The sequence below is a fragment of the Pygoscelis adeliae genome, unplaced genomic scaffold (assembly GCF_000699105.1).
Source record: "Pygoscelis adeliae isolate BGI_AS28 unplaced genomic scaffold, ASM69910v1 Scaffold139, whole genome shotgun sequence".
In the NCBI taxonomy this organism is placed as follows: Eukaryota; Metazoa; Chordata; class Aves; order Sphenisciformes; family Spheniscidae; genus Pygoscelis; species Pygoscelis adeliae.
Window position 1 is genome coordinate 681,134 of NW_008825613.1, and position 27,664 is coordinate 708,797.

The 27,664-nt window shown below is 39.1% G+C and overlaps 2 protein-coding genes across 2 annotated transcripts in view; both read left to right on the top strand.

Moving 5' to 3' along the window:
* Positions 1 to 19,838, top strand: part of LOC103924270 (protocadherin-15) — a 376,716-nt gene extending 356,878 nt beyond the window's left edge. Inside the window, exons 28-31 of the mRNA XM_009332761.1 lie at positions 1,562 to 1,738; positions 9,073 to 9,291; positions 13,116 to 13,226; positions 18,361 to 19,838. Coding sequence (XP_009331036.1) covers positions 1,562 to 1,738; positions 9,073 to 9,291; positions 13,116 to 13,226; positions 18,361 to 19,744 — 1,891 coding nt within the window. The 3' untranslated portion in view covers positions 19,745 to 19,838. The remainder of the gene's footprint in view (positions 1 to 1,561; positions 1,739 to 9,072; positions 9,292 to 13,115; positions 13,227 to 18,360) is intronic.
* LOC103924271 overlaps positions 1 to 27,664 on the top strand; it is a 391,194-nt gene that overhangs the window by 356,878 nt on the left and 6,652 nt on the right. The window lies entirely within an intron of this gene.

Consider the following 27,664-nt stretch of genomic DNA (forward strand, 5'->3'; position numbering starts at 1 on the left):
CTCCATTTCCCTTCTGGCTCTATCCATTCTTGCCAGAGTTGGGATCACCACCATCTTGGCTGCCAGCCCCAGCTACAGTCTTGATGGGAGTACCAGTTCTCCCTGTTGCATACAGAATTTGAAGGTCATCCTCCTTTTCTCATTGGATTGCACAGTGCAACAGATACAGAGAAGCAGTCTGCTACAGCAACTCAGCAAATTTCATAGGCCCCACTAGAGTAGCGGACCAGACAAGGAGGAAGGAAAAGAATATATATATTTTTTAAACTTTATTAAGGTATTGTACTTTCTAAAGCAGTTTGTTAAAGTAGTAGTGAGTTATGCTTATAACTGTACAAAAACTCCCTATATCTGAGGTACAAGTGTTCTTGCTATCTGTGCAGAAACTTTTCAGGTGCTCAGTTACTCATTGCTGCGATGCTTCTGCAGGCATGCTGAAGGCATTTCAACCTGGCATAAGCACGAGTATTTTTTGTTTGCTTGGAGGGACATTCTGCAAACAGCCACTCTCCCTTTGCCTTTTGAATATTCGAGGAATAACATCACGTTAGGACTTCTCCCTTAAACAGTTCTGCATGGAAAACTCTAGAAAAATGTAAGATCTTGAACTTAGAACAAAAGCTTCCAAAAGCGCATACTAAGATGTCTATGGACAGTCAGTTGTCAAAAAAAAAAAAAAGGGGGGGGGCAAAAGACTATTCAGTAATAAAGAAAATTGGTCACCTGACAAGAATTAATAAAATTACCAGTAAATGTTGTCATCTCTAATAAATTTTAATTCCCCAGAATTGCATTTATCTCATGTATTGACACATTGTGATTCATATACATATTCATAGAGTGTGCCATTCTGTGCTCTGGCAGCTTGCAATGAATCCTTCTCTTTGGAAAAAGAACAGATCTGTTTTGGTTTATAGTTGTTATGCCCTTGTTATCTCGGGCATAGCTGCCACTGAATTCTGTCAAGCTATCTTTCTTCTGCTTCTAGAACTTCTGCAGTTTATTTTATTTTTTTCTGTGGTAAATATGTCAGCTCGATATTCCAGCTTTCTTATGGCTGTAAAACTTGCTCGTGCCTTTTGGAATAGCAGGTGTTCTGGAACCTGATATGTTGTGCTATATTGGAGGGCCAGATGAAATATCCCACCAAAAATGGTTGAAGTAGTTGTTTCTCTGGGTGAAAATTTATTGTATACACTCTGAGTAAGGCTGGAATTGAAGAGTTCTGAAATCATATAGCTTAATAAAAGGACGACGGGGGTTTTTCTGTGAAACGTAGATGGTGTTTCCCATGAGCCATTTAACTCAACTGATGTCATAAATACAAAGAGCTAGACTTAAGGACACTATTTCTGGTGACCTGTCCTAACACTGCTAAGCTTTTCCCAAGAGTTCAGCATTTAAGAGGTTATATTGGAGTAGAGATTTTTTAAAAGTGCTCTGAAGGTTACCTTCCTTCTAAGCCTGTGGGTTTTGTTTATTAATATCTCATTTGGGCTGTAGTCAATCTTGATCAGCACAAATAAATCAGTGCAGCTTTCTGGCTCCATCTCATCTTTAGGATTTTGGAACGCTATGTCCAAGATCAGATTCCTGGTGCAACAGTCGTGGTGGAATCCATTGGTGCACGGAGGTTTGGGGATGGGTACTCTGAAGAGGATTACACCAAGTCTGACCTCATGGTCTACGCAATCGACCCGCAAACAAATAGAGCTATAATGAGGAATGAACTTTTTAAGTAAGTATATTGTTTGTTGCTCTTCCTATATTTCTATGGACTGTTTTGAAGCCTGTTGGTCTGTCTCTGTTAGCAAATGGTTCAACACAACAGGAACAGAAAAATCTATTGAAACAGTTGGTGTATGCCCCTACACCTACCCTGTGTGCAGCTTGGGAGTTTACAATTTTACTAGATTCAGTCCATTCCCTTGAGCTGAATGGCCCCAGTACGTGTGATTTAGACAGTCGCCATGAGAGCTTGCAATACCTGCACAGGGTCCACCCTGTGGAGGAGCTTCCAGTTTAAATTCCTCTGAAGGAATTTACTTTCTATGTACCAAAACTTCTCTGTGATCTCCAAGCAAGGGCTTTGGTGCTCCAGTCATTGACCTTCGGGCTTTCTGCATTTTCCATTTGGAGCATGTCTCTTTCTCTTTTCTTTTCTGTGGAAATGGAAGGAGAAGAAGAAAGGGAAGGGGAAGGAAGAGAGGTGGTGTGCACCTAGTCTGAAGCATAGACATCGATCGGGGAATGATCCAGGTGTACATCTACATGCAGGAAATCAGTAGTGCTCACAGGTGCCCAGTGGGCTGAGCAGACAGATCTGCATGGGCCCATCCCACCAGCTGCTAGAGGAACAGCAGTAGACAGGCCGCTTAGATTAATAATTTGATGTTGTTTTGCCTTTTCAATTGACTTCCAAATTAGCAGTTAAATTCCAGTGTCACATAAAAATAAGAGAGGGCGCTTTATTGACTGATTATACTCACAGCATGTTGCCAGTGAATGGGCCAGCTCTGGTCACTGCAGCAGAGCAGTTTGATAGGGTGCCACCCTGCCTGGGCTTCTGCACCTTAGCAGAATTCCGGTGGGATATCACTCTGGCACGCTACTGCTTTGGGGGCCAGTGGTAACTCCGCTCTCTGCCTGCATAAGAAGAGAAGCCAAAAATTACATGGGTAAGGAAATGAAATTAAGGTAGTCTCTTTACATGTTTTTTCTGAGTCATCACTAGCGGCAAGTAGGTTCTAAGACAAAATTAGTATCTCAACCCATTCAGCTGCCAAAATATCAATATGGCTGTAGAATCATTTTGTTAGAAACTATATTTTTGAGTTTCAGCATTCTGCATATGATTCAAAACAATGAAAATGCAAATCAGACTCTTCTCCTAAAGCAGATGCTATCTTTTGGGGTTTTTTTGCGTGTGTTTCACATTTGTGTTTGCTTTTTATCTCAGTGAAAACTAGACCAGACAGTTCCATGATAGTATAAAGCAGCATGTCAGTCAGCAGCCTAAAAAGCAAATGCCTGTGAACTATCTTGGTGGACTGTGATTGAAAAAGGGCTTGTTCTCCCGAGCTCTTAATTTAGTGCAGATGAATTATACATACTAAAGTTCTGCATATATTCAGAGCTTATAGGTTGGAAAAGATCACTGTGATCAGTCTGACCTAGTATAATAAAGACCATAGGAACTCCCAAAATCAGTTCTGCTTTGAGCATGTCTTTCAGCAAAGCAACTGCTCAAGAAAATCCAGTCAACTACAACCTTTGTGTTGTTATTGCAGGGTAATTATTTTCACTGTCAAAAATTACGCCTTTTTTCTTTTTTTTAATGTCTAGATTCAGTCATAGAGTTTTATTATAACTTTGGGTGCTAGATTGAAGCATCCAATTGGTGCTTTTAATTTCTGGTTCCCACCAAGGTTTAGGCTTATGATCACATCCTCTTAAATTTTTTTTTTAAGTTCCTTGACCTCTGCACTCTGGGCTATGTTAAGTTGTAAGTTGAAAACTTACAGTTTTCTCTGAACCCTCTCCAGTCTTCCAGCATCACTTTCTGAACTAGGAATAAAAAAATCAGATGCAGTTTAGCAGTGGTAGCTTTCAGAGAGGTGGCAATACAGCTTCCTTCCTTCTGGTGGCCATTTTTTGTTTGTAGGTATCTCCATCGTCACACAGTCTTTTTAGGTCTTGCTGATGCACTGGGAGTTTGTGTTCCCTTGTCCACTGCCAGAGGTGCTGATCATTCCCAGAATGGGGTCTCTGTGATTTTGTTCCCAATTTTATTCAAGAGTGAAAGTGGAGATCAAGGAAACCTAGCAGGAAGCCAGCAGAAATCCCTGATAGATAACCATTTTCCGTTCTCTCTTAAAGAAAAGTGCCAGTAAATCTGCTTGCAGTGCTCCTGTAAGTGACTGTTGTACCCCAACCCACTCCCAAAACTAGTCTCAATAAAATGTATCTTGCTACCTTACACCCAAACTAGCTACTGATCCCTATTTATCATTACTTTTACAGTTTGTAAATTCATTGAGATCTGTGTTTTCTTCCAGTCGTAGCCAGTTTAGAGTATGGCCAAAGTGGGATCCCATTAGAAATGCTCAAGGTCAAAAGGACATTATTCAGTGCTGTTCAGGTTCAGAAAATTTATGTGACCTTGATGACAGTTGAAAATTCTGTCACCCTTTTACTCCTCACTTTGGAAAGCTCTGCAAATTTACTATTATTAGTATATGAAAGTGAGCTAGTAACTGTGCATGGAGAATAAAAAGAATCTTTTTCTGATGCAGACTCTCTTCATGGTCAGAAAATGCGTCCCTCTTCGTTTTGGTGCCCTTTGAAAATACAAGAATGTCTTTTTAGGGATGTTTGTGTGTCAAGTGAAATACATAGAACAGAATAGACTTAAGATAAGTTAAAAAGCAGTTTTTCAAATGTGAAGGGACGGTTATTCATTTGCCTGGTCTGCAAATGTATGGGGTATCAGCTTAGAAGCTACCTCATTAAAATGCTCCATGTGCCTGCATACTCAGCTTTTTTTTTCTTTTTTTTTTTTTTTCCTCTTTCCTTTCCTCAAAAGCTTTAAAATATTTAAATCAGCAAAATCCTGGGGAATGCCTTCCTGGCATAGAGGTGAGTAAGTGTCAGCTTACTAAAGTAAGGAGAAAAATGAAGTGAGAGTTCTGTAGCTTGACACCTGAAGTTAACAAGTTTTCGCTAGCAAGTGGGTGAACCTCAAGAGATGTGGCTCAGTTCAGGTGCTTCCCCAAATCTAAAAAGAAATTCCTTCTGTGACCATCTTTCCTGGAGTTTTGATCTTTAGAGGGATGGCTCACTGTTCTTCCTGCCCCAATCACAGGATACAGTAGCAATGGTTGTCCCCTCATTGGGAAGAGATTGCCAAGAGTCACAACCATCCTTCTGCCAGCCAGGAACCTGCTCCGGATCCTCGCAGAAAAGAGATCAATAGGAGAAAGGATCCTTTAATAAACTGGATATGATGGGAGAAAGGTTAGAAAGTCAGAAAGAGATGGAGCCCCCTGTTTTAAAAACTTAATTAGCAATAAGGAATATAAAATTAGCCAAGGTATTTTCCAAGTGTTCAAAAATTTCATGATGTGTACAGAAGAGAGAACTGTACCAACAGCACAGATTTAGCACATTAATTCTGCCAGTTGTGATTTTAACGCAACTTACAAAATTATTGTGTATTGGAAGATACCTGTAGCTTTTCGTAAATGGGTTTTTTGGGAACACCCTGCTGTGTTTCTGCTTATAAAACATAGTGGAGACCCTGACTCTAACAGAGTTTGTTAAACCTGTCACTGCTTGAAAACAATTATCTGCAAAGGTCTTTTAAGGAATGTGGGGGTAAGTTGAGGACAAAGTAGAGCAGAGCAACCTGTTCTCCTTCGCAGGTGGCGTGCTGCTGGGATACAGACAAATATCACTGGTGACTCATCCTGGTTGGTGCTAGCAGCCAGGCACAAGTCAGAGCAGTGCTGGGGTCCCAAAGGTGCTTGGCTTTACGCTGGAGCTGGGAGGAAAGGATAGTCAAGACAGCTAATGCCCATCAGCAGCTGAGCAAAGTCACACTCGTGACCAGCTACAGAGCTGCATTTCTACAAGAAGTAAACCCCACTAAACCAAAGCTAATGTTTGAAGCTCCCATAATCACCTCTGGGAAATGTCGGTCCAATACGTCAGGTCATGTCCAACAGTCATTTATGAAATGAAGAGATACAATGAGGTGCAGTGTGCTCTGGATGTGCTGGATTCGTGCTGATGTGCACAACGACAGCGCATGGACAGGCTGTGCCATACTTGCTATCAGGCTATTTTGAATGGGCTGCCTCACATCCAGAAGTCCCAAATGAGTAGCCCGATCCCACATATTTGCATTCAAGCAAAATGTTTGGCTGGAAAACAAAGACATGATTTAGAAGGCATGGACATAACAGCTGTGCTGTGGTAGTCACTGCCAGCTGGGGAAAACCCATGTGTCTCTCAAGACATGCTGATTTTTCCCTATCCTGTACTTTTTAAGACTGATAAGCAACGAGAGGTTCATAGTTTTCCTTAAGACTGTTATGACCGATTACCTGATATTTTTATTAATCAGGAAGCTGTCTGGTTACACCAGAAAATGGATCTGAATAGTAACTGTGCTTTGTTATTTCCTCCCTCTACCACAAACTCCTAAAAGACTCTTTGAGGCCACTTAGATAATTGTACAGACTGAAATGATCAGCCTCCTTTTTTATCTTTCATATGAAAGAGGGTTTGATTTATTGGAGCATAAAAAACAGTTGAATCCAGAAAATTTCTCCTGCATATATTAAGTGGAAAATGTCCACCATTAAAAAGAAAATGCTTACCCTGTCTGAATCTTTTGCACAATGTGTCATGTATCATCATGGAGTAAATGTGCACGGTTGAGTTACGAACCTGTTAAAATAGGGTTTGTCAAGAAAATGCTAACAGAATTTTAACTGAGAGATTGTTAAAATCATCCAGAGGTTTAATGCTGTCCTACTTGAATGCTTTTGCCAACTCAAAGGACGTGTAACATGCACCACTGACATCTAGCGTGCAACAAAAGAATTAGAGCTCCGTTTATACTCGGTTTATGTCTTATGAACCATCATTGCAGGTCTTTAAGCTGTGAAAAGGGATTTTTGCTCAAATACCTAGAAAATGTTTTGTGGAAGAAATCAAGGAATTAGTTGTGGATATCAGCAGAGCATACTAACACAAAGGGAAATTATTCTTCAAAACACCTTGGGTTGCTTTTTGTGAGAGTGTGGGTCTGTGAGTGAGCAGCCACTGCTTCTTTGAAGTCAGTATCATGAAACCAACACCATTTCATGATTCAGGATGAATTGTTCTGCATGGTATGAGATCCAGCTAATATGTTACACACACAGATCAGAGTGCATTCTTCCCAAAGTTCCAAAAAACCAGGGACAAACAATGCTTTGAGGGTTTATCAGTAAATTAATTTGGGAGGAAATCAATTGTAAGAAATTAACACCCTTTAAGAAATGGTCTTTCAGGAGAGTAATTTCTGTCTTATGATCAGACTAAGGAAATAAAAACTATTTCAGACTTTCTTTAGACATTCAAGAGTTTATATGCAGAAATCCTTTCAGAATATTTTTTTAGCTGTTGTTTTTTTGGGTTTTTTTTTTTTATCTCAGTGTTTTTCACTTGTCTTTCTTCAGGAGAACCACTGTACATGTAAGGGTCTGGGGTTCTGCTATAGCTAAGAGCCAGCAGGATCCTCCTCCATCCTAATGGGTGCCGCCTCCTTTGATCTGTATAACTGGAGTCTACTACTTGGCAGCTTGTGAGACAGTCAATCCTCACTTCAAAAGTGATGCAAGAATTTTTATTTTCCTTTGGAAGCTAAAGCCTTGGCCAATGTATTTTTTCAAATAAATCCCTGGCCAAAGTATTTTTTCAAACTCCTAAAGTAAATTTCTTTAACAAGCATACTGTTTGCTATCAAAAAGTCATCCAATAGAAAATTTTCCATCATACGGGAAATGAGGTCATTTGGTTAGGATTTACATTTGGCTACCTGTCTTTAAACTGCCAATTATCAGATCAGATACTGAACTTCTTCCACTGCATTTGCTTTTTCAGACACTGTTCCAGTCCTTTGCTTGGTAACTATGTTGTTCCAAGTTCCTCTCATAGGTGATGCACAAACAGAAGATGGACATTATTATAGGTTGCAAGCAGTGACAGCAGCACGTGGCTCCTGGTTCGCTAATATCCTAGTTTTGCCTAGGACCTAACTCTGTCTTAACAGTGTGCCTTGTAGGGCCTACTTGAAGCCAGTGTTTTTCAGACAGCTGTATAGATAACCTGTTGTTCCTGTAATTAGTAATGTTAGTAAAGATTGTTCTGCTATCTGGCAGTGTTTGGAGAACCTCTGAAGTTTAAATTACAGTTTATTATAAGCATTTAGTGCTATTCCTTTTAGAAGAGGTGTGAAACTCCAGAAGAAATGGCCTGCATCTTCTCAAAAAAAGAAAAAGAGGAGGCAGTTTACAGTAATGTCCATCTGTCATCTTTTGTGACCTCTAATTTGACTTTAAGGAAACAAGTACAGATGATGTAGCATTTTCTAAAATGTTATTGTTTTCCTTGTTACAATTCTCCTGCATCTCTCGGGAATGTTGCTACAGATTCCACCCAAAAATTGCCGTGATGGAGAGGATGCTGTCAGACAGCCTGAAGCCAGTGAATAAACTCCCTCAGCACTGTGCCAATCGTTGAGAGGGCACATCCTTCAGCTACTCTGATGTTCACTCCCACTGGAAATGAGTTCACCCTATCATTGTCCCTCTGTGTTTTCCTCTTGCCATCAAACAGTCATGCTATAAGAGGAAAGTCTTACTCAAATAATTCAATACGTAGTACCAGCACTACAATCTAAGAAAATAGCAGAGACATGGAGGCTAACTAGACAGAGCAGATGCGAGACTGAGGTTCAGAATTGATGCAGCTAGGGGGAGGTGGGGGGGATTAATAAAAGCATAGTTTTTCCAAATCCCTTTTCTTTTTAATATTGAAAGGGAAGTCAAAAGGGAACAAACTGTAGGCTATCCCTCCAGCCAAAGAATTTCCCTAAGAAGCTGAGGAAAGTCCTCTAAAAATTACCTGCTTTTAGAGTACCATCAAGTTGATCTTTAGGCTAGAGTGGTCTTTAGGGATGTGTCCAGGATGGTTAGTTAATCCTCTGCAACAGACCACCGAAGGAAAAAGCACGAAGCAAGCCATTTGCCATGCTGCTCTCAATGGCATGGAGAACTTTTTGCCCCTAGAAATTAGGATAAGCTTCAGCTCACCTCTCCTTTTCAGTGTTTAAACTGTGTTCTGGTATTAAGTACATTGGAGTTATCACTGATGGAGGGATTACAGGGAATTACTAATATTCTTCAGCGCATAAAGAAGAGGTATGTGCTTTATCAGACCACAGTTATTAACCCAACTATGCAGTAATTCAAACACAGTTAATGAACTTGGCTGTAATAGTTTTCTTTTGTGACATTGAAGGTTCCTGGATGGCAAACTGCTGGATATCAATAAAGAGTTTCAGCCGTACCTGGGGCAGGGGGGACGCATCCTGGAGATCCGCACCCCAGACGTGGTAGCGAACGTCAAGAAGCAGGCGCAAGCCGTAGGCTACACGGAAGGCGCGTTACTTGCTCTGGCCGTGATAATCATCCTTTGCTGTATGCCCGCTATTTTAATAGTTATGGTCAGCTACAGACAGTAAGTACTCCTCCTCCTTTTTGTGGTAGCAACGTTGTAGTAGGGATGCTACATTTCTCAGCAGAACTGCTTTGAAAATTATCCTTCATTGCAAAGAAATTATTATACAGGGAAATATTTTTAATTTCCCTCTCAGCACAAGAGTTGGTCAGTGCTTGATGTGGGTTGTGCATGAAAAGAGAAAATGTACAGGAAGTGCATCTTGCTATACTTTCTAAAGTTGTGGTGCGGTAATTCAGAGTACGTGCTGAAACACAAGATCAAAAGCCAGATGTTTGAAACACAAGTGTACATTCAGAGCTGAATTCCATGACAAAAAAAAAAAAAAAAGGAAAAAGGTGCTGTTTTAGTAAATGAATTTTGCTTGGGCAAAATAAGAGGACTCAACTTTTTCTGCTTGCATGCTAAAATACTCACAGTGATATTTTTTCCGTAGCTGTATGCTTCTTAATTGCAAATGTTTCATGAAGAATTGATTTTGTGCCATTTTAGCGCTATCTAAAGCAGCATACACCAAAGAGAATCTTCTTGATAATTTCCACTCACCTCTCACAGACTCAATAGGTTTAAGTAATTGGGCTAATAGACTAATTAAAGGATCAACATCACTAACAAGTTCCTCTCAACTAACCCTTTTCAGGTCCACTCATATTTAAAATCAATGCATTTGGACTTAAAGGCTGTATATTTATTCTTTAATTTCTTCTCATGAAAGAGTTCTAATTCTACGTGCATGCTCTGAACACTCAAAGAATTACCAATCATTACAAAATCAAAATATAAATAATTCTGTGCATCTTCCCCAGTAAATGGTTGTATTCAACTTCTGTATATATTGGTCTGTACCTCCATATCTTTCTATGTATAATTGGTGAACTAGCTGGAATGTAATATGCTCTCATCATGGAAAACCTGTGCTCCACAGGACCATGTAGGAAGGAGTTCCCAGAGCCCTGCTGGATTTTTTGTTTGTTTTTCTTTTTTGTTTGTTTTGTTTCTACAAAAAATGCTTTGGCATCTGCTCCCTTCATTGTGTTGAGGGCAATGAAGTACCAGTGCCTCTGCAGGCTCCTGCTGCAGTGTTGCATCAGTCTGTGGGAAGAGAGGGCAGGGAAGAACTGATATACATGTATTACAGTAAAGCAATTACAATCTGAATGCTGCAATAGGTGTAATGCGGTACAATATGCCAGGTGAGATTTAAACTGTGCATTTTTCCTTTCTGCACTGCAGTTAGGAGTTAGCAAAGCACTATGTTAGTCATCATTTAAAAAGCATATCCTACATGAAAAAACAGCGGCCTGCCTGAGAGCACTCTCTTTAGTGACATCAGAAAAATAGCCAAGGATAGCCATTTCTTGATGGTTACTGCATGTTCTTCGGGTTATATTTACATCCTAGTTTCTCCAAACAATGTGGACCAAAGGAATAAGTATTTTAAAGGAGTTTGAAAGGGCTTGACAAACTTCTGCGTTGTGTGGGATGGCAGTGCATCTCAAAGCTGCTTTACTTCTCCCAAAATTGTATATAAAATTTGCTTCCAGTGAAACACTACTGAACCAGTTCAACCTACAATTAGTTTGTTGTTGTTACCTGAACTGCCTGTTTCTTTAAGAATTCTAATAGCACTATTTTTCCTTGACATCTGTTAGATTATCAAAAGATTATCAATCTCTTTTCAGAGCTTTAGGGAATCTGCCTAACTTCATTTCATCAAAAAATCACATTTTTGTTGTCTAGAAGTATGACTTGGAGTTGGATTTATAGCAGACCAATGTGAATAAACTATACTTTCATGAAAAATATATCACTGAAGAGTGCCAAAGAAAATAAAAGGAATTTTAGTGTTAATATCAACACCAAAAGCTATCTTGAGCCTTACGGTTTGTTTTTGCATTACAGCCTTTTTTCTCCTTTTCAAAAGCAGTTTCAATATTTTTCCTGATAACATTCTGGCAAAGTAGGTGCTCCAGTCTGCCACTGAGTGTAGTGATTATAGCGGGATAAATGTAACTGTCATACTCAACAGCACATAAAATGGAAATGTTAAGATTTTCTCACTGTTAAAACTTTTTATGTGCAGTAGGTCCATTTTTCAGTGCTTTCCAGATCAATGATCAGCTTACTAAATTTTGTAAAAATAAGTTACTGAAAACTCATTTAATTTATAAAATTATCACTGTCAAAGTGCAGTTCAGTGCCTACATTTATGACTTGTAAACAAGCTAGAAACTATAATTATTATTTTCTATTAAATAGTGTCTTTGAAATACACTATCCAGTACAACCCCATAAGGTAACTATAAATAATGTAGTATTTACTAATCACAAAAGACTGGTATCTTCTCAATAAAACCAAAAATAATACTCCTTCACTATTGAAGATGTTTTCTATAGCATTCTTGAAACATGTTAAAATGCGAAAACAGTTATAAAAATGCCCCCCTAATGGTCCACCTGTTAAAGAAATATCACAAGGTATATTCACGGTTTCATGTCTTACTCTTTTCTGTGTGTGTGTGTGTGTGGCAGTGAGTTCTTTTCTGTAAGCCCAAAGCCATTTTCCCTGCTGTAATTCATATTTACGCTGACGACAAATTTGTTTCAAGAGTATCACAAATAGCAGCTAAACACTGTTCAGCTCTGGAAATTACGATTCTTTAAACATGTCATTAATTCTGTGATTTTATGTGTGAAATAATTAAGTAGCATCTAGTTTATTACTCCTTTTAGGTTCACTGTTTAGGACAATTGTTGCAACCAGAATTCATTTAACCTTCCTTTTTATCTCTTTATCTTTTTTTTGCATAACAAAACAGATTCAAAGAGTAAGTACTTATTTGCAGCTTTGTTGCTTTGTTTCTAACAGATTGGATAGGAATACTGACAGCCTACCAGTCTTTATTTTTAAGAAGAAGGGGTACTTGACATTCAGTAAGCGTTAATTCTGATACTCCAACTTGTTCCTGAACACCTTCTATGGCAAGGTTAAAAGTTACTTATATGGCTACTCAGTGTATTTTATTATTGCATGCTAGCACTCACTAAAGACACCGTGGTTCAGGACATCGCCTGTTTCCTGCAGAGAAAAAAGTAAATATTTCCATGCATCTGGTATCCCTCAGGCGAGCAAGTGCATGTCAGCCCTAGAGTGCATAGAGAGACTTCCCTAAAAAGGATCAGGTATCAGCCACCCTCAAAACTAAAGCGAGCTACATCAGTCATGTCATATCAGTGGCGCTCCCCGAGTTACATGCATGAGGGACCACAGGCTTTGTTTGCTAGCTAGAAAACAAGAATTTGTTTCATAGTGAAACAGTTTTCAGGAAGACCGTTCATTGAGACAGAAATGTCCCAGCCAACTATAATGAGAAAGGAGTTGTAAGTGATAAACTTTGCCAGAGACTTTTTTTGCGTTTAAAATTACAGTTTCTTGGCACTTGAATGAAGCACTTACCAAAGAGCTTACTCTCTCCACTATTAGTCTTGGGCAGCCAGAACAGATAAACCTCCTAATGAGAGCAGTGTCAAAGCTATGACATCTATTATTTCCTGGGAAATATCTGCCATGGCAGTGACGTACTGCTGGTCAGGAGGTTTCTGTCCAGTGGGAGCTCTGGGATTTCACCAAGAGAGAACAAGTAATGGGGAGCTGGAAAAGCCAGGAAAAGATTATCATGTTATTACTTTTCTTTGAAGAAGACAAAACGCAGGGATGTTTTGAAAACTGCAGGGAAAAAACATCGAAAACTACATCTCAGCTTATGTTAGGGTATAGAGTGTTTTTAATGAGTATTTCTCCTTCCCTACATGGCTTACCAAAGGCGACAGGCTGAATGTGCAAAGACTGCAAGAATCCAGATGGCTTTACCAGCAGGCAAACCAGCAAGCACCGCTGCCAATAACCTCTATGAAGAGCTTGGCGACAGCACCATGTGAGTATTCCTTGTGATGCATCAATAAAATTGTTAGTGGCTGAAGCCATGGTTCACTTTCCAGGGATATTGCTTCATGCAGTCTAAGCAAAAAGACTTTTCTTCGTGAAGGGGTCTTTCCCCAGCTGCTTGGGGTTCTCAAACATCCAGAAAATAAATAGGACGACTCTGTAGGGAGAGAAAAAACAATCTACCCTGCTAATGGGGATTTCTTGTAGTGCACGGGGGAATCGTTAATGGGTTTCAAGTTGGCAAAAAGCAGGGTATAACTAGATCGTTTTTTCTAGAGCAAGAGCCTACAGCAGGCCATTGCTACCAGGGTGAGCCAGGACTGGGCTTCTTTAGCCAGCATGCCACATTTTTCAAAGCTCTTGACTGAAAACATCCAATCAAATTGCTGCCCCAAAGTCCCCATTTGCTGTAGTAAGAAATGTTCTGTCGGGTAAAATGGTGTTTTTTGTTCTAAATTTGAAAGTGTTTGAATATTGAAATTAAAGATAAAGGAACTATCAAAATAGAGAAACCACTGGCAGTTCAATGAATCTATCTTTTAGCTATTATATGCTCGTAAAGTAGTAATAGTACAAAGATGCCTAGGTTTTCACGCTTCTGTAAATCTGAAGTTTATGGACTCCAACAACAATTTAATTCTCAGTATGAGAGTATTACAGTGGAGAATAGGCAATTAGTATTTGTATCATACTGGAGGGTTTTGTTGATAAGCTTGCCACACTTACTCGTCTATGTTTATATTTTAAAACCAAGTAACGCTGAAGAGCATAGCATTAATAATATGTTTGGCGGCAGGTAGAGAGAGCTGCTGGTGGTGGTGTTGAGGATTGCCCAACTTCTGCTCTATTTTCAATCATTATTTGTTTTGCTGAGAAAGTTGAAATTTTACAGATGCTGTGACTGAGTTTATAAAATATTAAGGAAGCATGACAAAGCGTATCACTGCTGCTTTAACTCTTGGCCATCTGAGCACACTCTCTGTGTTTGAAATAATTCCAGAGCCTGAGCTTTTCTGTGTAAATAGAGGAGCTATACTTGAAGCAAGAATAGCTTCTCCTACCTGCTGAATTTCCTCCCATGCCTTTTGCCTTTGTGAAGTGTTACTGCTTAGGCAGGAAGGGAGGAAAAAGGCATGTCTGACAGTAGCATATAGTCGCATTTTTGAATGTGAGCACTTCTGCTTGTGAACCACATGAGATCACATCTGTACACACTTACACATACAGTGAGGTGCTCTGCTGGAAAAAATTCCTGTTTCTTTTGCATTTAACTAAATTTCTACTGAAATTAATGACTCACTTCTACTAATTTTACTGGTGGTGATATAAAGCTGATTATCTGTAGGAACTGTATATCCCAGTGGATGGATCTGTGTTTTGTACTGATAAATACCTTATGCTAAATGCAAAACAAGCCTCATTTTACTGGGTTTTTACCTGCAAAGATTCTTTTATGTTTTAGTACTGCAACATATAGGTGCAAATTTACAGATTTGCAATATTGACTTTAAGACTTAGATTTATGTTCATTTTGACTAAAAAAAGTTTTCATTGCACCAAAAAAGATGCCATATTTGGAATATTTTCTCTCAGATGTCTTTGCATACAGCTAAGATATACACATATCCATCATGCTAAGGAACTGATTAAACATAAACTAGTAAAAAACCTTACAAAATAAATGAATATCCTTAGCATTTTAAAGCAAATAACATGCTTCAATACAAATAATTACAAAATTTTTTTTTTTCTGTCAAATGTTTGATTTCAAAGCACTGGTATACCTTAGGAAATTATTCTTTGGGAAATACCTTTTATTAACATTTTTCATGAATTTTAGTACAATATTTCCTGTCTTTAGTTATCCTAAGACAGTTGTCCTTCATTGGCAGTGCTGCCTTCTGTCTTGTTTTCTTAATTTGGTGTTTATAGCAAATGAAATGGAACTGAGCTCTTTAGTTTTAAATCTGCCTTGTCTCCTAATTTTCATTTTTCTCTGTCTTTGGATACATAGGCATCAGTAAGTAAGCTCATTTCATTGTCTTAATATTTGTAGCTAGTAGAAACGCTAGTTGATTTTCCTTTCAGTAATTCCCATTAAACCTTGCAATCTGAAACTCATATTTTATTTGTCCATTGATCAAGTACAGGAAAGACATTTACTGTGAAGTTTCAATACTTCTATACTTCTTTATCCTTTTCTCGGAAGCAGAGATGAAGTATGATTGCTGAATTTGAATGGTATTATTTCTAAAGCCAAATAGTCCTACTACCTTAAGAAAACCAACACTGTGCATGCACAGAGGTTTGCTTTCAGTTCATGGACTTAAGATCTCACAATTGGATGCAAGCAAAATCTCTCGTCTGCTATTTACAATTCCTTGCAAGGCAGGTACTTTTCTTTCAATTTACATAAAAGTGCTTCAAACTGGTGAGCTAATGTTTCTCATTGTTTAAAATACCTATACATAAACAGACAAAGATTGCAGGATAACCTCATCCTTGAGAGGCATCATGTGAAGCAAGGAAGGAACTGAGAAGCTTTTGAAATAATCTGTTCCAGTAGCATAAAGGTTATGTCGTCTTGCATGAGCCTTCTACTGGAGGGTTTTCTTCAAGTTCAGAATCATTTCTTTCTCTCGCTTCTAAATAGACTGAGGGTGCTTGACCAACCTCAAAGTATGCTGCTTTAGAATAAAGAATTAGTTTATTATTAGTGTGAAATCAATTATTTTTCATAGAGTTATATTCTGCCCAAAGGCAAGCCTTAGGCATACTGGTTTTTGGAGAACTGCAGTGCTTGGGGAGAGTTTGTTCACTGGTATAACCCTTCTTGGCTTTGCTGGGTGTTATTCGCAAATGGGAGAGTGATCCCTGTACTCTCTGCAGTGATTCTGCTCATCAGTCCTTTCAGGTCCCTGTGACCATTAGGAAGCTGTAGTTTCTCTGTGTGAGTGATCTCCCAGTCAAAACAAGAAACAAAAGTTAAGAAGCAAATGTGTTTCATTACTAAATACAGGCCTTCGGGGGACTTTTACATATTAAATAACTTAGAGGAGATTGAATATCTCTTAATTAACTCCTATCCAGTATCTAGTTACGTAAATTTCTCTTCCAGTTTGCTAGGGAATATTTAACCACCAGAGGTTAAATTTCCATTAATTTAGATTTGGTAATATTTTCTGAGATATGAAAAAACACCACCAAAAAAGAGGGAACAATCTGACCAAGAGGTCTAAAACTTCATCTTCCAGCATTCATGTAATCATGCAAAATGTAATTTTTCCCCTATCCCTTTTGTTAATAAAGCCCTAACCCCTTTTTATCTAAATTCTGAAGAATATGACTCAAATTTTGTTAGAGGCAAGACTTAGAATTTTTAACTTAGAAGGTTTTGTGAAAATATTGGACAGCTCTAAGTTGCTAAAAGTAGTTTTATATGGTATTTTTTATTTTTGTGTGTGTAGAAGTCATTGGTACTCATGCTATACTTTAGATGCAGATGCTTAGCTGCAGAAAATAGGAAGGTTTTAAGTATGGCATTAAAAATGTGGAGTACCAGAATTAGGCAGAGGTAGTGAAGCTATAAGTGAATTGTACAAAAGTGGAATGCAATCTTTGTACCCCATTTCTACCATAATGTCCTCTTATACCTTCATATTCTCACCATAGCCTGTCTTGCAGATCAATTTAATGTTTCAGAGAGCTTTTTAGTGTAGGTGTCCTTTTTGGTGGGGTGGGGTTTTTTTTTGTTTGCTTGGTTTTTTTGCATCCCCATGCTAGACAGCACATCTGTTTAGTTACAATAAATTTGTATATGGCAGCGATGGAAATGCATTTTGATTCGGTCTCGTTGCTGATGAGGGTAGTCTTCTCTTTGAAAGGAATAAGAGGTGTGTTTTTAGCTTTATCTGACGTTGGCCGATATCTTAAATATGTCACAGGTTGGGGGGAAATAAGTTTATTTTCAGCCTCAGGTAAGCATTATTTAAAATAGGGTTCTAAGGGCACGCTTTTCTAGCTGGCAGTTTGGGGATATTGATTTTGAAATACTGCTTATCTTAAAATCTGCTCAGAAGTTTGTGGTATTAAAAATATTTGAGGAAGGGTAGGTTAATGAGGCACTCAGAGGTGCTAGATGAATTCCAGAAAATGGTGAGACATCCTACTTTTTGGGTAGAAATTCGGTGTAATCCAACTGCAGGGGTTTTTCGCTTGGATTAACGTGGTACAGGGATGAAATTGATACGCGTATTGATACTTCTGCATCAATATGTGTATTGTAAATGCAAGAACCAATGCCCAGCTTGGCAATACTTTATGAATTAGTCTCAGAAGAATGGTCTGAGTACAACGTGCATCTCAGCTGACTGGCTTCAGCTCCCGTCGTCTGCCTCACAGAGACCCTACAGGTCTACGCTTCAGGTGTGCCCGGGTGCACCTCAGACTCCTCCTGGGACCGTGATTTCAGGCTCACCATTGGCTCTGACCACGGCTGTAATTTTGTGTGTGACCTATGGCTAGTCCTTAAAAGGCAGTGCAGGCACACTTAAACACTACCTAATCGTACATGTGTTTTATAGAACAGCAGAGTTTTGATGCACAATTATTATAGAATAGGTTTAACTTAAAAATCCCTGTGAATATTCTGTGTTGGCTGTGTGCAGTATGTCACAGTGCCACTGCCATTTGAACAATGGAGACACAATTATACACGTGCAGTATACATACCACGATTCCATATTATCTCATAGAGAAACTGTATCGCACAACTATGTAGCATTGATGTTTTGTGTCACCGGGGAGACAGGGGATGCTACTGAGTGATACTTTTGCAATCTAAAGGGTTTTTGAAGAGGTTAACTCATTTTTGAACTTGCTGAGTAGCTGCAAACTTGTTTTGATTTTTCTTCCTCCTCAAGTCCTTCTCCCCTAAAGAAGATGTAAAAGTAAATGTCTTGCCCAGTAGCCTAGTAAATGTGGTCTTTCTGTTGGATAGTAGTAGTTTGCTAGAAGTAATTTATTGGCTCTGATTCATATCATAAATTCTTTTTTTTTCTCTCTCATAAGTATCTATGTCCATGCATGTTTCCTCACATGTGGTTATCTTCTTTTCTTTCAAGTCTTTTTCTTCTCTACCATTTCCAACAAAGCAGGGGAAAAAAGTCAGTCTTAGAAGAAGGAGACCGTCAGAGAGTTATAAGCAGCTTTGCTTCCCGTGCTATTGAGGCTCACAAGCAATCTAATATCAATGGATCATTGAACAATAATCTCCCCAAATCTTCAAGTAACATTACTTTTTTATCTGATGAGAACCCATTAACTACTCAAAACCCATTATATGTGGAAGGTGTCACTCAAAGTCCTGCTGCTGCTGGGTTTCTACGGAAAAGAAACGATACTCTAGATACTCTTTCTCCTTCAAGACTAGTCTTGAGAGATGCCTCTTTGGGAGGCAGTCACCGTGCATGGACAATACCAACTCATACTACTAAGAGTCTCACGCCTGGTTCTCCGAGTAGGCCGGTTATCATGGACCCCATTCAGTGGCAACAGGAGAGACTCAAAGCAGAGAATGAAGGAACTGAAAATCAACATAGCAGTGTTGATATTAGCAGTCCACTATTTCAAAAAATAAGTGGCCCCAAGCTAACTGTAAAAGAGAAGGCAAGACAGTTTGAGCAGCAGGCTTTGCAGGAAATGAAGCAAGTGAAATCTCCTGATGTGAAATCAATCCGATCGCCAACGCACAGCATCTGTTTCCAAGAAGGAGAGAACGTGCTAGAGCAGTCTCCTAGAAGCGTGGTTGCTTCTCCTTGCCTTCGCTCTTCTCCTCTGTCCTCTCCAACACCTTGTGCTGAAGGAGTTGAACCGGAGGCCTCTGCGGTCCCCTCTGTAATCATCACTCACCACGACTGTCCTGAAGAACTTTCTCCTCCACCAACTCGCAAACCAACTCCTCCATCTTTTAGGATAAAGAAATCAGTTTGCCAAAGTTTTCTAGCTCCTCAGACCAAAGAAGTTATAGAAAGCATTCCAGCTCCGCCTAAAATTCCCCCACCCCCACCTCCACTGCTGCCACCTCCACCACCACCTCCATGCCCTCCTCTGTTGCCAGCACATCCTCCGCCCACAGTTTCTCTTTCTTCTTCATCTCCTCTTGGCACTCAGCACCTCTCCCCTGCCAAGCATTCAAAATCCCCTGCCAAACAGCCAGCTGTACCACCACTGGCCACAGTGCCAGAGCCTCCTCCCCGTAGGGAGCTGAAAGGTATTCTTAAAAACGTTCAGAATTTAGCAGCAATCGAAAAGTCTGTGGCCAACATGTACAGCCAAATAGACAAAAACCACGTTCTGCCCAAGCACGTTTCTAAGCTCAAACCGGTTGCAACAGCAGAGCTGCCAACTCCAGAAGCTGTGACTGAGCACAACCAGCAGAATGGCAACTTGAGCTGTGTTGTGGAGGAACTTGAGAAACGCTTTCCGTCTCAGTCGACAGCACTGTAATATTTACGGTTGGATGTTTTCTGCATGTAACATTTTGAGTGAGATGACTCTAATGCAGCACATGGTATCTGCCTCAGACTCTCTAGAAATTCAGACTTTTTCCCTTTCTCTGCTGTATATCACCACTTATTCAGTCCTAATCCCAAAATTGAGAGACATTGTCTTTCCTGTTTACTTGGAAATTTGTAATGTATAATAATTCTGCAAGTTGTTTTCTCAGAGCTACATCTTGCTGTTCCATGATGCTGGTTCTTAGTCTGTTTACCAAAAATTCTTGGGGAAAACTGTCCATTTTTACCCAAGGATTGGTCATAGACGGCAGAGGGCTTGATACTGCTTTATGTTAAGCAGCCTTCACTGTAGGTATTATCAGTAAGCAGAGTGATTTTTCTGCAGCTGTAATTGGAATCTCTTGCTTTGCCCGTAAAATGTACCACCTGGGAGGAATCTTACTGTCAAATAGTGGATGTCAAAGAAAGCAAGTGCTGGTAGGAAGCAGGCTCAGCAATAGTAAGAAGGAGTTACTGCAGTAATGCATCATCTTATTCCGTGGGAGATGACGCAGCGTTCTGCTATGCTGGCATGCTTTCTTTCAGCTCACGTTTGCATCTCAAGTCAGAAGAAGGGTTTTGTCTTGATTTGTCAGTAAACCTGGCTGTCTTCCCTCCTGTTACCTATGTTCTGCCTTCCATTGCATTTTTTGTATTGTAACTGCATGTTAAAAGTTTTTATTTTGTAAATTTCTTTAATGTACAAAGCATTTGTTTGTTTTTTATTTTGCCTGTGCATGTTGTTGGCATCTCTCTTCAACTTTCATGCTAGTTTGCCATGAGCTTTACAGCTGAAACATCTCACTTAAATTGTAATAAAGTCACTCTGATTAGTGTCACCAGGTGAAGATTTTTCAAGTACTTGTAAAAATCCATGTAATATGGATTTACTTACTGGCTTTTTTGCTCACAGTCATCTAAATCAGATCTTTACATTAAATATGTCAATTACAGTAAATTAGCTTGTCCTTTGGAAAAAAAAAATGGTAGGTAAAAGCAGTTTTGGCATTTAAATGAATGTTGGTTTAGTTCAACTTGCAAGTTTCCTTTTAGTCTTTTGCCAAAATTCAAAATATTCATGTTTCAAATGACAATTTTTAAGAACATATTGGGAAAGGCAAATATTACATGATGAAGAAAAACTAAAAACCCAGTTCAGTATCAAATGTTGTAATTCTGAGAAAAAAAGGTAATTAATTACTTATCAGACTGTCTAGAGATACTCAGCATTTCCATGGTGCTTGGCTTTTTCTCTTTTCTCTTTTTTTCTAAATCTGCAGTTAGGACATGTATGGATGCTTCAGTCGGAAACTGCTGAAGGTAGTTTCTCTTTCTTTGTCCCAGAGCCAAACTCCGTGAACTCCATCACACAAGTTTCGCTGATACATTGGAATTTTTCTTTGCTTAAACCTGTTGTTGGGCTAGACTGTAGTTCCAAGACACGTATAGTAGCTAAATGTGTGAGGGGAATGATTATCGATCGTAGCATTTTTGCTGTAACAGAAACCATATAATTTACGAGATGCATGCATGTAAAATACCTGCCGATGATGCTAAATTCCCCAAGAGTGGCACTACTGCAGCACCAGCAGCAAATTGTCAAAGTTCAGCAGCTATTAGGTAGAGAAACTTCTAAGATTTAAGAGCCAGAATTGGAAGATGACTTACATGTGTACTTGCTTCGGTGTGCCTGCCATGGTCCAGGCACGGAGACAGTGGGACAGTGGAAAGTGTGCAGAGATGAGCATGAGAAATTGTTGTGCTAAACATGTTCAGAGTGGATCAACCTGTAAGGCAGAGATTTGAATTTAAGTACCGAAATCCCACTTTAGAGCTTGTAGACCCATAACAGATGCTTTTGTGAAGTTCATTACATCACTAGTGAAATATTAGACAAATATGACCTAATTTTGCAGTGTGTAGTGTCATGCAGCAAAGCTGCAGGTGTTTAGTAATTCACAGCATAAACTCCAAAGGTTTTATTCAGCTACAGTTATTTGTGGCATTCCTTAAGCAGAAAGAATGAACATCACACAGGAGCTCCTTTTTAACTATTCAGTTTCATCACTCTCAGAAGAGTTTGTGGGGGTCACGGTAATCAGCTCTTCACTAATGAGGAATACCTGCTTGCTCATGCTGGAAACCTTTATTAAGTTGGAAAGTTTACAAAACCTAGTTTCATTTTGTCTGGAATTAATGCAACCTTTGTTCTCCTGCTGGTTTTTTGAATAGCCTTTGTTAAAAAAATCATTCTATTAGACTGGGAAAGAAACTGTACCAGTAGCGTGTATTTTTAACCTAACCCAGGGAAGTTCTGTCTCATTGAGGTGTTTGGATGCTACTGCAGTTCTGCAGCACTACAAAGTATTACAACCAATATATTAGTTGGTAAGAAGTTGAGCATATATAAGCTTATTGACCCCTCTTCAGGTTGTCTGATTTGGTTAATTAGGGTGAGATGTGACCCTGGGTATATCTCTGACCTTTTCATCATCAGCTTGGCTGGGTTGAGTTCTGAGCAGGAGCAGAGATTGCATCAGTGGAGAGCACTTCTTTGCAAACCCGTTTGCAAAGCTGAAATTGAGCAGGAGCATATCATTACTCGTCTCCCTTCCAGATTCTTTCGCCTCAGTTCCATCTATCAACTGCAGGAAACCTCCGTTTTAAGAGTCAGGGCAAACTGATAAGCAGTTGCCTCCTCTGAGTAGTATCTGTAGTATTTGGGGTTTATGATGCTTTTGCTTTTAATATGAAAACAGTTATAAAGTATGAAATAGCAAATGCCTGCTGGGATGCCAGTAATTGGGAAAAATTGTTGCTTTAGGCAAATCACAGTTCCTTTAACCTATGTTAGCAATACAGACCTGCGAAAGGTCGGCACATTTTGTACATGTAAATTCATTCTTGTTTTATCTTTCATGTTAAGTACCAGCAGTGTATACTAGCTGTCATATTATCCTACATCATCATAGGCAGTATGGCCTTGCTTCCCATTTTGCACTGAAGATTTCTCTCTGACTGACTGCAGTGAAGTCTGGCTGATAATGTTTATCCAGAAGCAATTCCTCCTTCGGTGGAGAGCTTTAATTTGTTCCTGGAAACAAATGATGTTGTTTTGACCTTTGCCTTTTTCTCAGAATAGATCCTTGTGCTGTATTGAGTGAATGGGTATTTTTTGTCTTTTGGGGTTTTTTTTCCTTCTAATCATGGCCACACAAAACTATAAGAGAAGTATAAGCATCTCTCAAAACACAGCATGGTGCTATTTTTAAGAAAGTTGAATTCCAAATTTAATGAGAATTACTTGCATTACGCTTTTAATCTGCAATATAGCGACTACTCGAGAGCAACTAAGAGTAATAGGCTTACTTATCCTCTGTGCAACACAAGACCTTCTTTATCTGAAGATTGTTGTAGGCGATATGGAAACTAAATACAGTGTTCCTCAAGTGGGATTTGAAAAGTCACCGATCATCTTTTGATGATAAATCTTCATTTCCGTTGTTCGTTAGTTTTATATTATATGGGCAACAGCATTATTTTAATGCTGATAATCAGTTCCATGTGCTGAATATTAATAGAAAACTTTATAGATGGTGATATTAAAGAATTAAAAGGACTTCTACTCTGTTCTTTATTATTTACTGAAGTGTAATTAAAGAATTTCTCTAGACTGCTGTCTGTGTACTGGGTTAAGCTCAACATAGTTTTGAGCATTTACCCTTTCCTTCTTAAAAAAAAAACCAAACAAAACCCAGGCTTATCCTTAATAATAATGCTAAGACCTAAATTGCTATTCCCTAGTTTTGTCTAAACCATTTTAATATTCTGGCACAAAATATGAAAATAGAAAACTTAATAGACATAAGTGCATTTGTCATGCATATGAATGGCTCCAAGAAAATGAATTAAAACAAAAACAAAAAAAATTCCAATAAGATCAAAAGCACAAAGCCTGTGGCAAAATAATCATGGATAGCAAAAATAATTTAACTCCCCCCTGCAGAGGAAATGTGTAATTTTAATAATAATGTTGTTACAAGAAATTAGTAATAGAAGCTCCAGGCCAATTTCTAGCAAGTCCCGAGTGGATACAGAAAGTCCAGAAGTAGAAGAGAAACTGTTTCACTGCTTAAGCAGATGCGTGAAATAAGAGTCTCTTTGTAGATGGTCTCTGAGGCAACAGAGAAGGTGACTGGGCTGGACCTCTCTTACGGGAACGCAAGGAAAACCAAACACAGCAGTCAGCCCCTTTCCCTTTGCTGTGTTCCACTGGGTGCACTGGCTCTCTGGCTTTTGGGGATTGGGGATTTCTTCTCATTCATTTGCAATCTAAAGCAAGAAAAGATCCCAAAGATTCCCTAGCCTTTCTCATGCAATAATTCATATGTCCAGAGCAAATATAAAGAAAAACATATTTTATATTGTAGGTATGTATTTCTTTTCTTGCTAGTAATATTTCTAATTACATTATCTTTTCACCTCTCTCCAGAAAGAATGGCTATATGCATCTTTATATAGTCTCACAGAAGAATACTAATATTTTTTTTTCTTTTTCTGACTTCTAGGCGAGGATATGCACAGCAAGAGGTAAGGCTGTTCCCCAATTATGTTTAAAATATTAATCTCATCAACATAGTTTTCCCATACAGTCTATGTTGTGAAACTCATTGCTACTGGGTGTTTTAGAGGCCAGAAATATAAAGTGGTTCAAAAAGTTCACAAGGCATAGAGTCACTGGGTGCTAGTAACCATCGTGGGACAAACTAACCTCCACACTAGGAGGTTGCTGCTCGACAAACTGCCAAAAAGATTTTCCCAGGGAATTCCCTCCACGCTTGCTGTGTTTTATTACGGCACAGCTAATCATCTGCCACGGCCCACTGTCATGGGCCTGGTACTGGACTACACAGACCTTCTCTGCAACTCAGTGTAGTCTGTTGTTCTTGCAGCATTTTTTTCTCCAGCAATGAGTAACATGGAGAGTTTCCTTCAGAAATCTGAATGAACTCATTTAATAATTAGAAAGTTCTCCAACATACATTTCTATCATAAAGGCTGATATTTACTGCTGAGAGCTGGATCAGTTTTATTAATTTTAAGGTGTGTGTCTGGAGCCTACTGCTCCTGATTCAGTAGTGTTTTACAAATTGCAAGCTTTCTGTTGTTCTGCTGTGATTTTTCCTCCCTTTGCAGAGCTGATTTGTGTCTCTTAATTTAGATACAGAACTTCCCCATCTCTCAGGATTTGGTTTTGGCCAAGAAACTTGGCTGAAATAGTGCCACCAAGTTTTGGGAGGAGTGTGGGGACAACGGTACTAATTTTCCTGAGAAAATCTGATCCTAATTTACAAAATGGCAAGTGATGTGCATCGGTCTGTCATTTGCAGAAAACTGGAGCTGCAGAGTAATTAACAACATGACTACTAAAAGTGACCCATGTTTAGCTGTGACACACCTGCGAGGAGCCATATTGTCCTGTCAGTCCTCTCCATGCAGCCTCCTGGGGTCTTTTCCCTCACGTCAGCATGCTTTTTTCACTGCATGCTGCATACAGAAAGAAATCACACATAAGCTGTAGAGAAAACGAGTGAGATAATCCTTCACTGTCTTACTGGTATTGTGAATTAGAGTGTATTTGTGGTTGCGAGGTACTCAGTTAAAAGCCACAGAAGTATGTAAATATAGACAGAGAATTAAAGCAATGGTATTGCAGTAGAAGCTTGTGTAAGAAATCAAATCACTTCAGGTTTTAATAGCTGAATCACAGACTTTACTGCCAATTCCCATAGATTTGCTTTCTACCTGTTGTGGATAATTTTTTGTCTGCCATTGTCTCCCTGCTGTCTCCAACATACAGCACACGATAGTTCTCTTGGGTTCTGACAGAAGTTCTTGAGTCAAATAATTTAGATAATCACCACATAAACTGGGAATTTGATTTTATATTAGGCAAAAGAAGTAGTGGACTGTAAAAGTGATTTTACTACCTTAGGTGCTTAGCAGTGTTCTACTTCTCACTGAGTGTGGAAGTATCCAGGTGACTCCTGTACAAAACGCTCTGAAGGACCTGTGTTTTTAGGATTTCTTTCCAATCTTAACTCAAACACAAATGACCTGCACTTTAAGTGTTGCTGCTTAATTAACCCCTTTCTAATTTTCTTTTGTAGCAACAGCAGTTGCTGAGACCTTCTCTTCTCAGACCAGAGGTACCAGTATTTTTCATTTCTTAATTATTCTATAACTTTTTTAATGGCTTTTACATAATTTCCTAATAAAAACTTGTCTGTCTTAGGTAATATTTTTCCCCTGACTCTTTTACATGAAAAGGATAGTCCTGACATTGTTACCCCATTTATGTTGTTTTAATTAAATACCTTAAATTTACTGCGTCTTGGTATTTTCCCCTTGAGCATCTTTTAGTTGCTCCCATGGACTTTGTCACACAGACTGAAAGCTTTCCTAGCTTCGTGTCCATATTCACAGACAGAATAATTTCCTTGCTGTCCAACCGCAATCTATTTTTTTCAGATGTCAGTCAACTGATAATTGGTTATTGTACCTAGAGATGAACTAAGCAGTTGGCCTGCCAAGGTAATGAAAGCATTAGCACACTGCTGTGAAGTGCAAAGGCCGCTCTGCATTATAAACCCAATACTTTCTATTTCAAATCTTTTAGACCCAATATCGTTTTGAGAATAAGCAATAGAGCAAATGTAGCTTTTGTGAGACGTTGCTGTTGATGGTATTTTTGTGGTACAGAATGGTGATCGTTTCTGCAGTCATTATAAGTAATTACAACGAGATGCTCTGACACAACTTTAAATTCATTGGTCAAAAGAAAAACCTCTAGGAAGCTGTGAGATAGAGATGACATGCAGTCCCTTGCCAAAACCCAAGCCCTCGTGCTCTGTGTCAATACTGCAGTTCAGAGGTATTCCACAGAGCAGCCTCATACCAAGCAGTGTGTGAAAGGAGCTTAAGGACACACTGGTGCTTTTGTAGGATACAGACAAGTACTTAGCTTAGTCCAAGGCTGCTCATGATGTTGATGGTTGAGAAAACATTTAAAAAAGAGACCTGACAAACAGTGTATGTAAAATAGCCCTAATCTTTCAATGCAGCTTTTTCCTTTGAGAGAGGCACAAGAAGTGACAGCGTATTTGCTGTGAGTCCAGTTTACAGAATGAGGTTTTTGTACAGGATCCCACACTAGAACAGCATCTGCATTTAGCTGACTTAGAACAGTCACTCCCAGGGAATACACCAGGGAAGGGGTCATTTAAAGCTCCTGTTGTCTTCTCATTATGGTTCTTGACAGTTGTCGATGTTCCTCAAATTATTATCATTTTTTATTTTGCTTGTTTGTGCTTTGGGATACCATTCTTTGTGCCTTTTTCATCAGTCATACTGTGTGTAACTGTTCACATTCATTCAGTGTTTCTCTTTTGACAGGAGTTAAGTATGGAGTCTGGAATTGATCCAGGGCAGGAATACTATGGGCAAGATTACTACAGTTACGAGCACGGGTATATTTTCCTTTTTCCTATGTATTTCTGAAAATGCTGCTTTTCCAGGTTGGTGATGTTTATTATTACAGCATCTAATCTGGAGACTTTCCTTCACCTCAGGATTACTTTAATCTTTGTGTCCACGAAGGCATGCACTGACAACAAAACTTCTAAAGTCGAGGAGGCATTGTATAACTCTCTGCTTCTTTAGGAATCTAATTATTATGCTTGCAGAGTGTATACCCCATCTATCATACTGGTTTTATATTCACTTTTTTATTTGCGTATTTCTGCTGTCTTGGAAATTAATTTCCATTATCTCCTCCCCTTTTGTGGCTCCCCAGCCTGAGTTCAGTGAC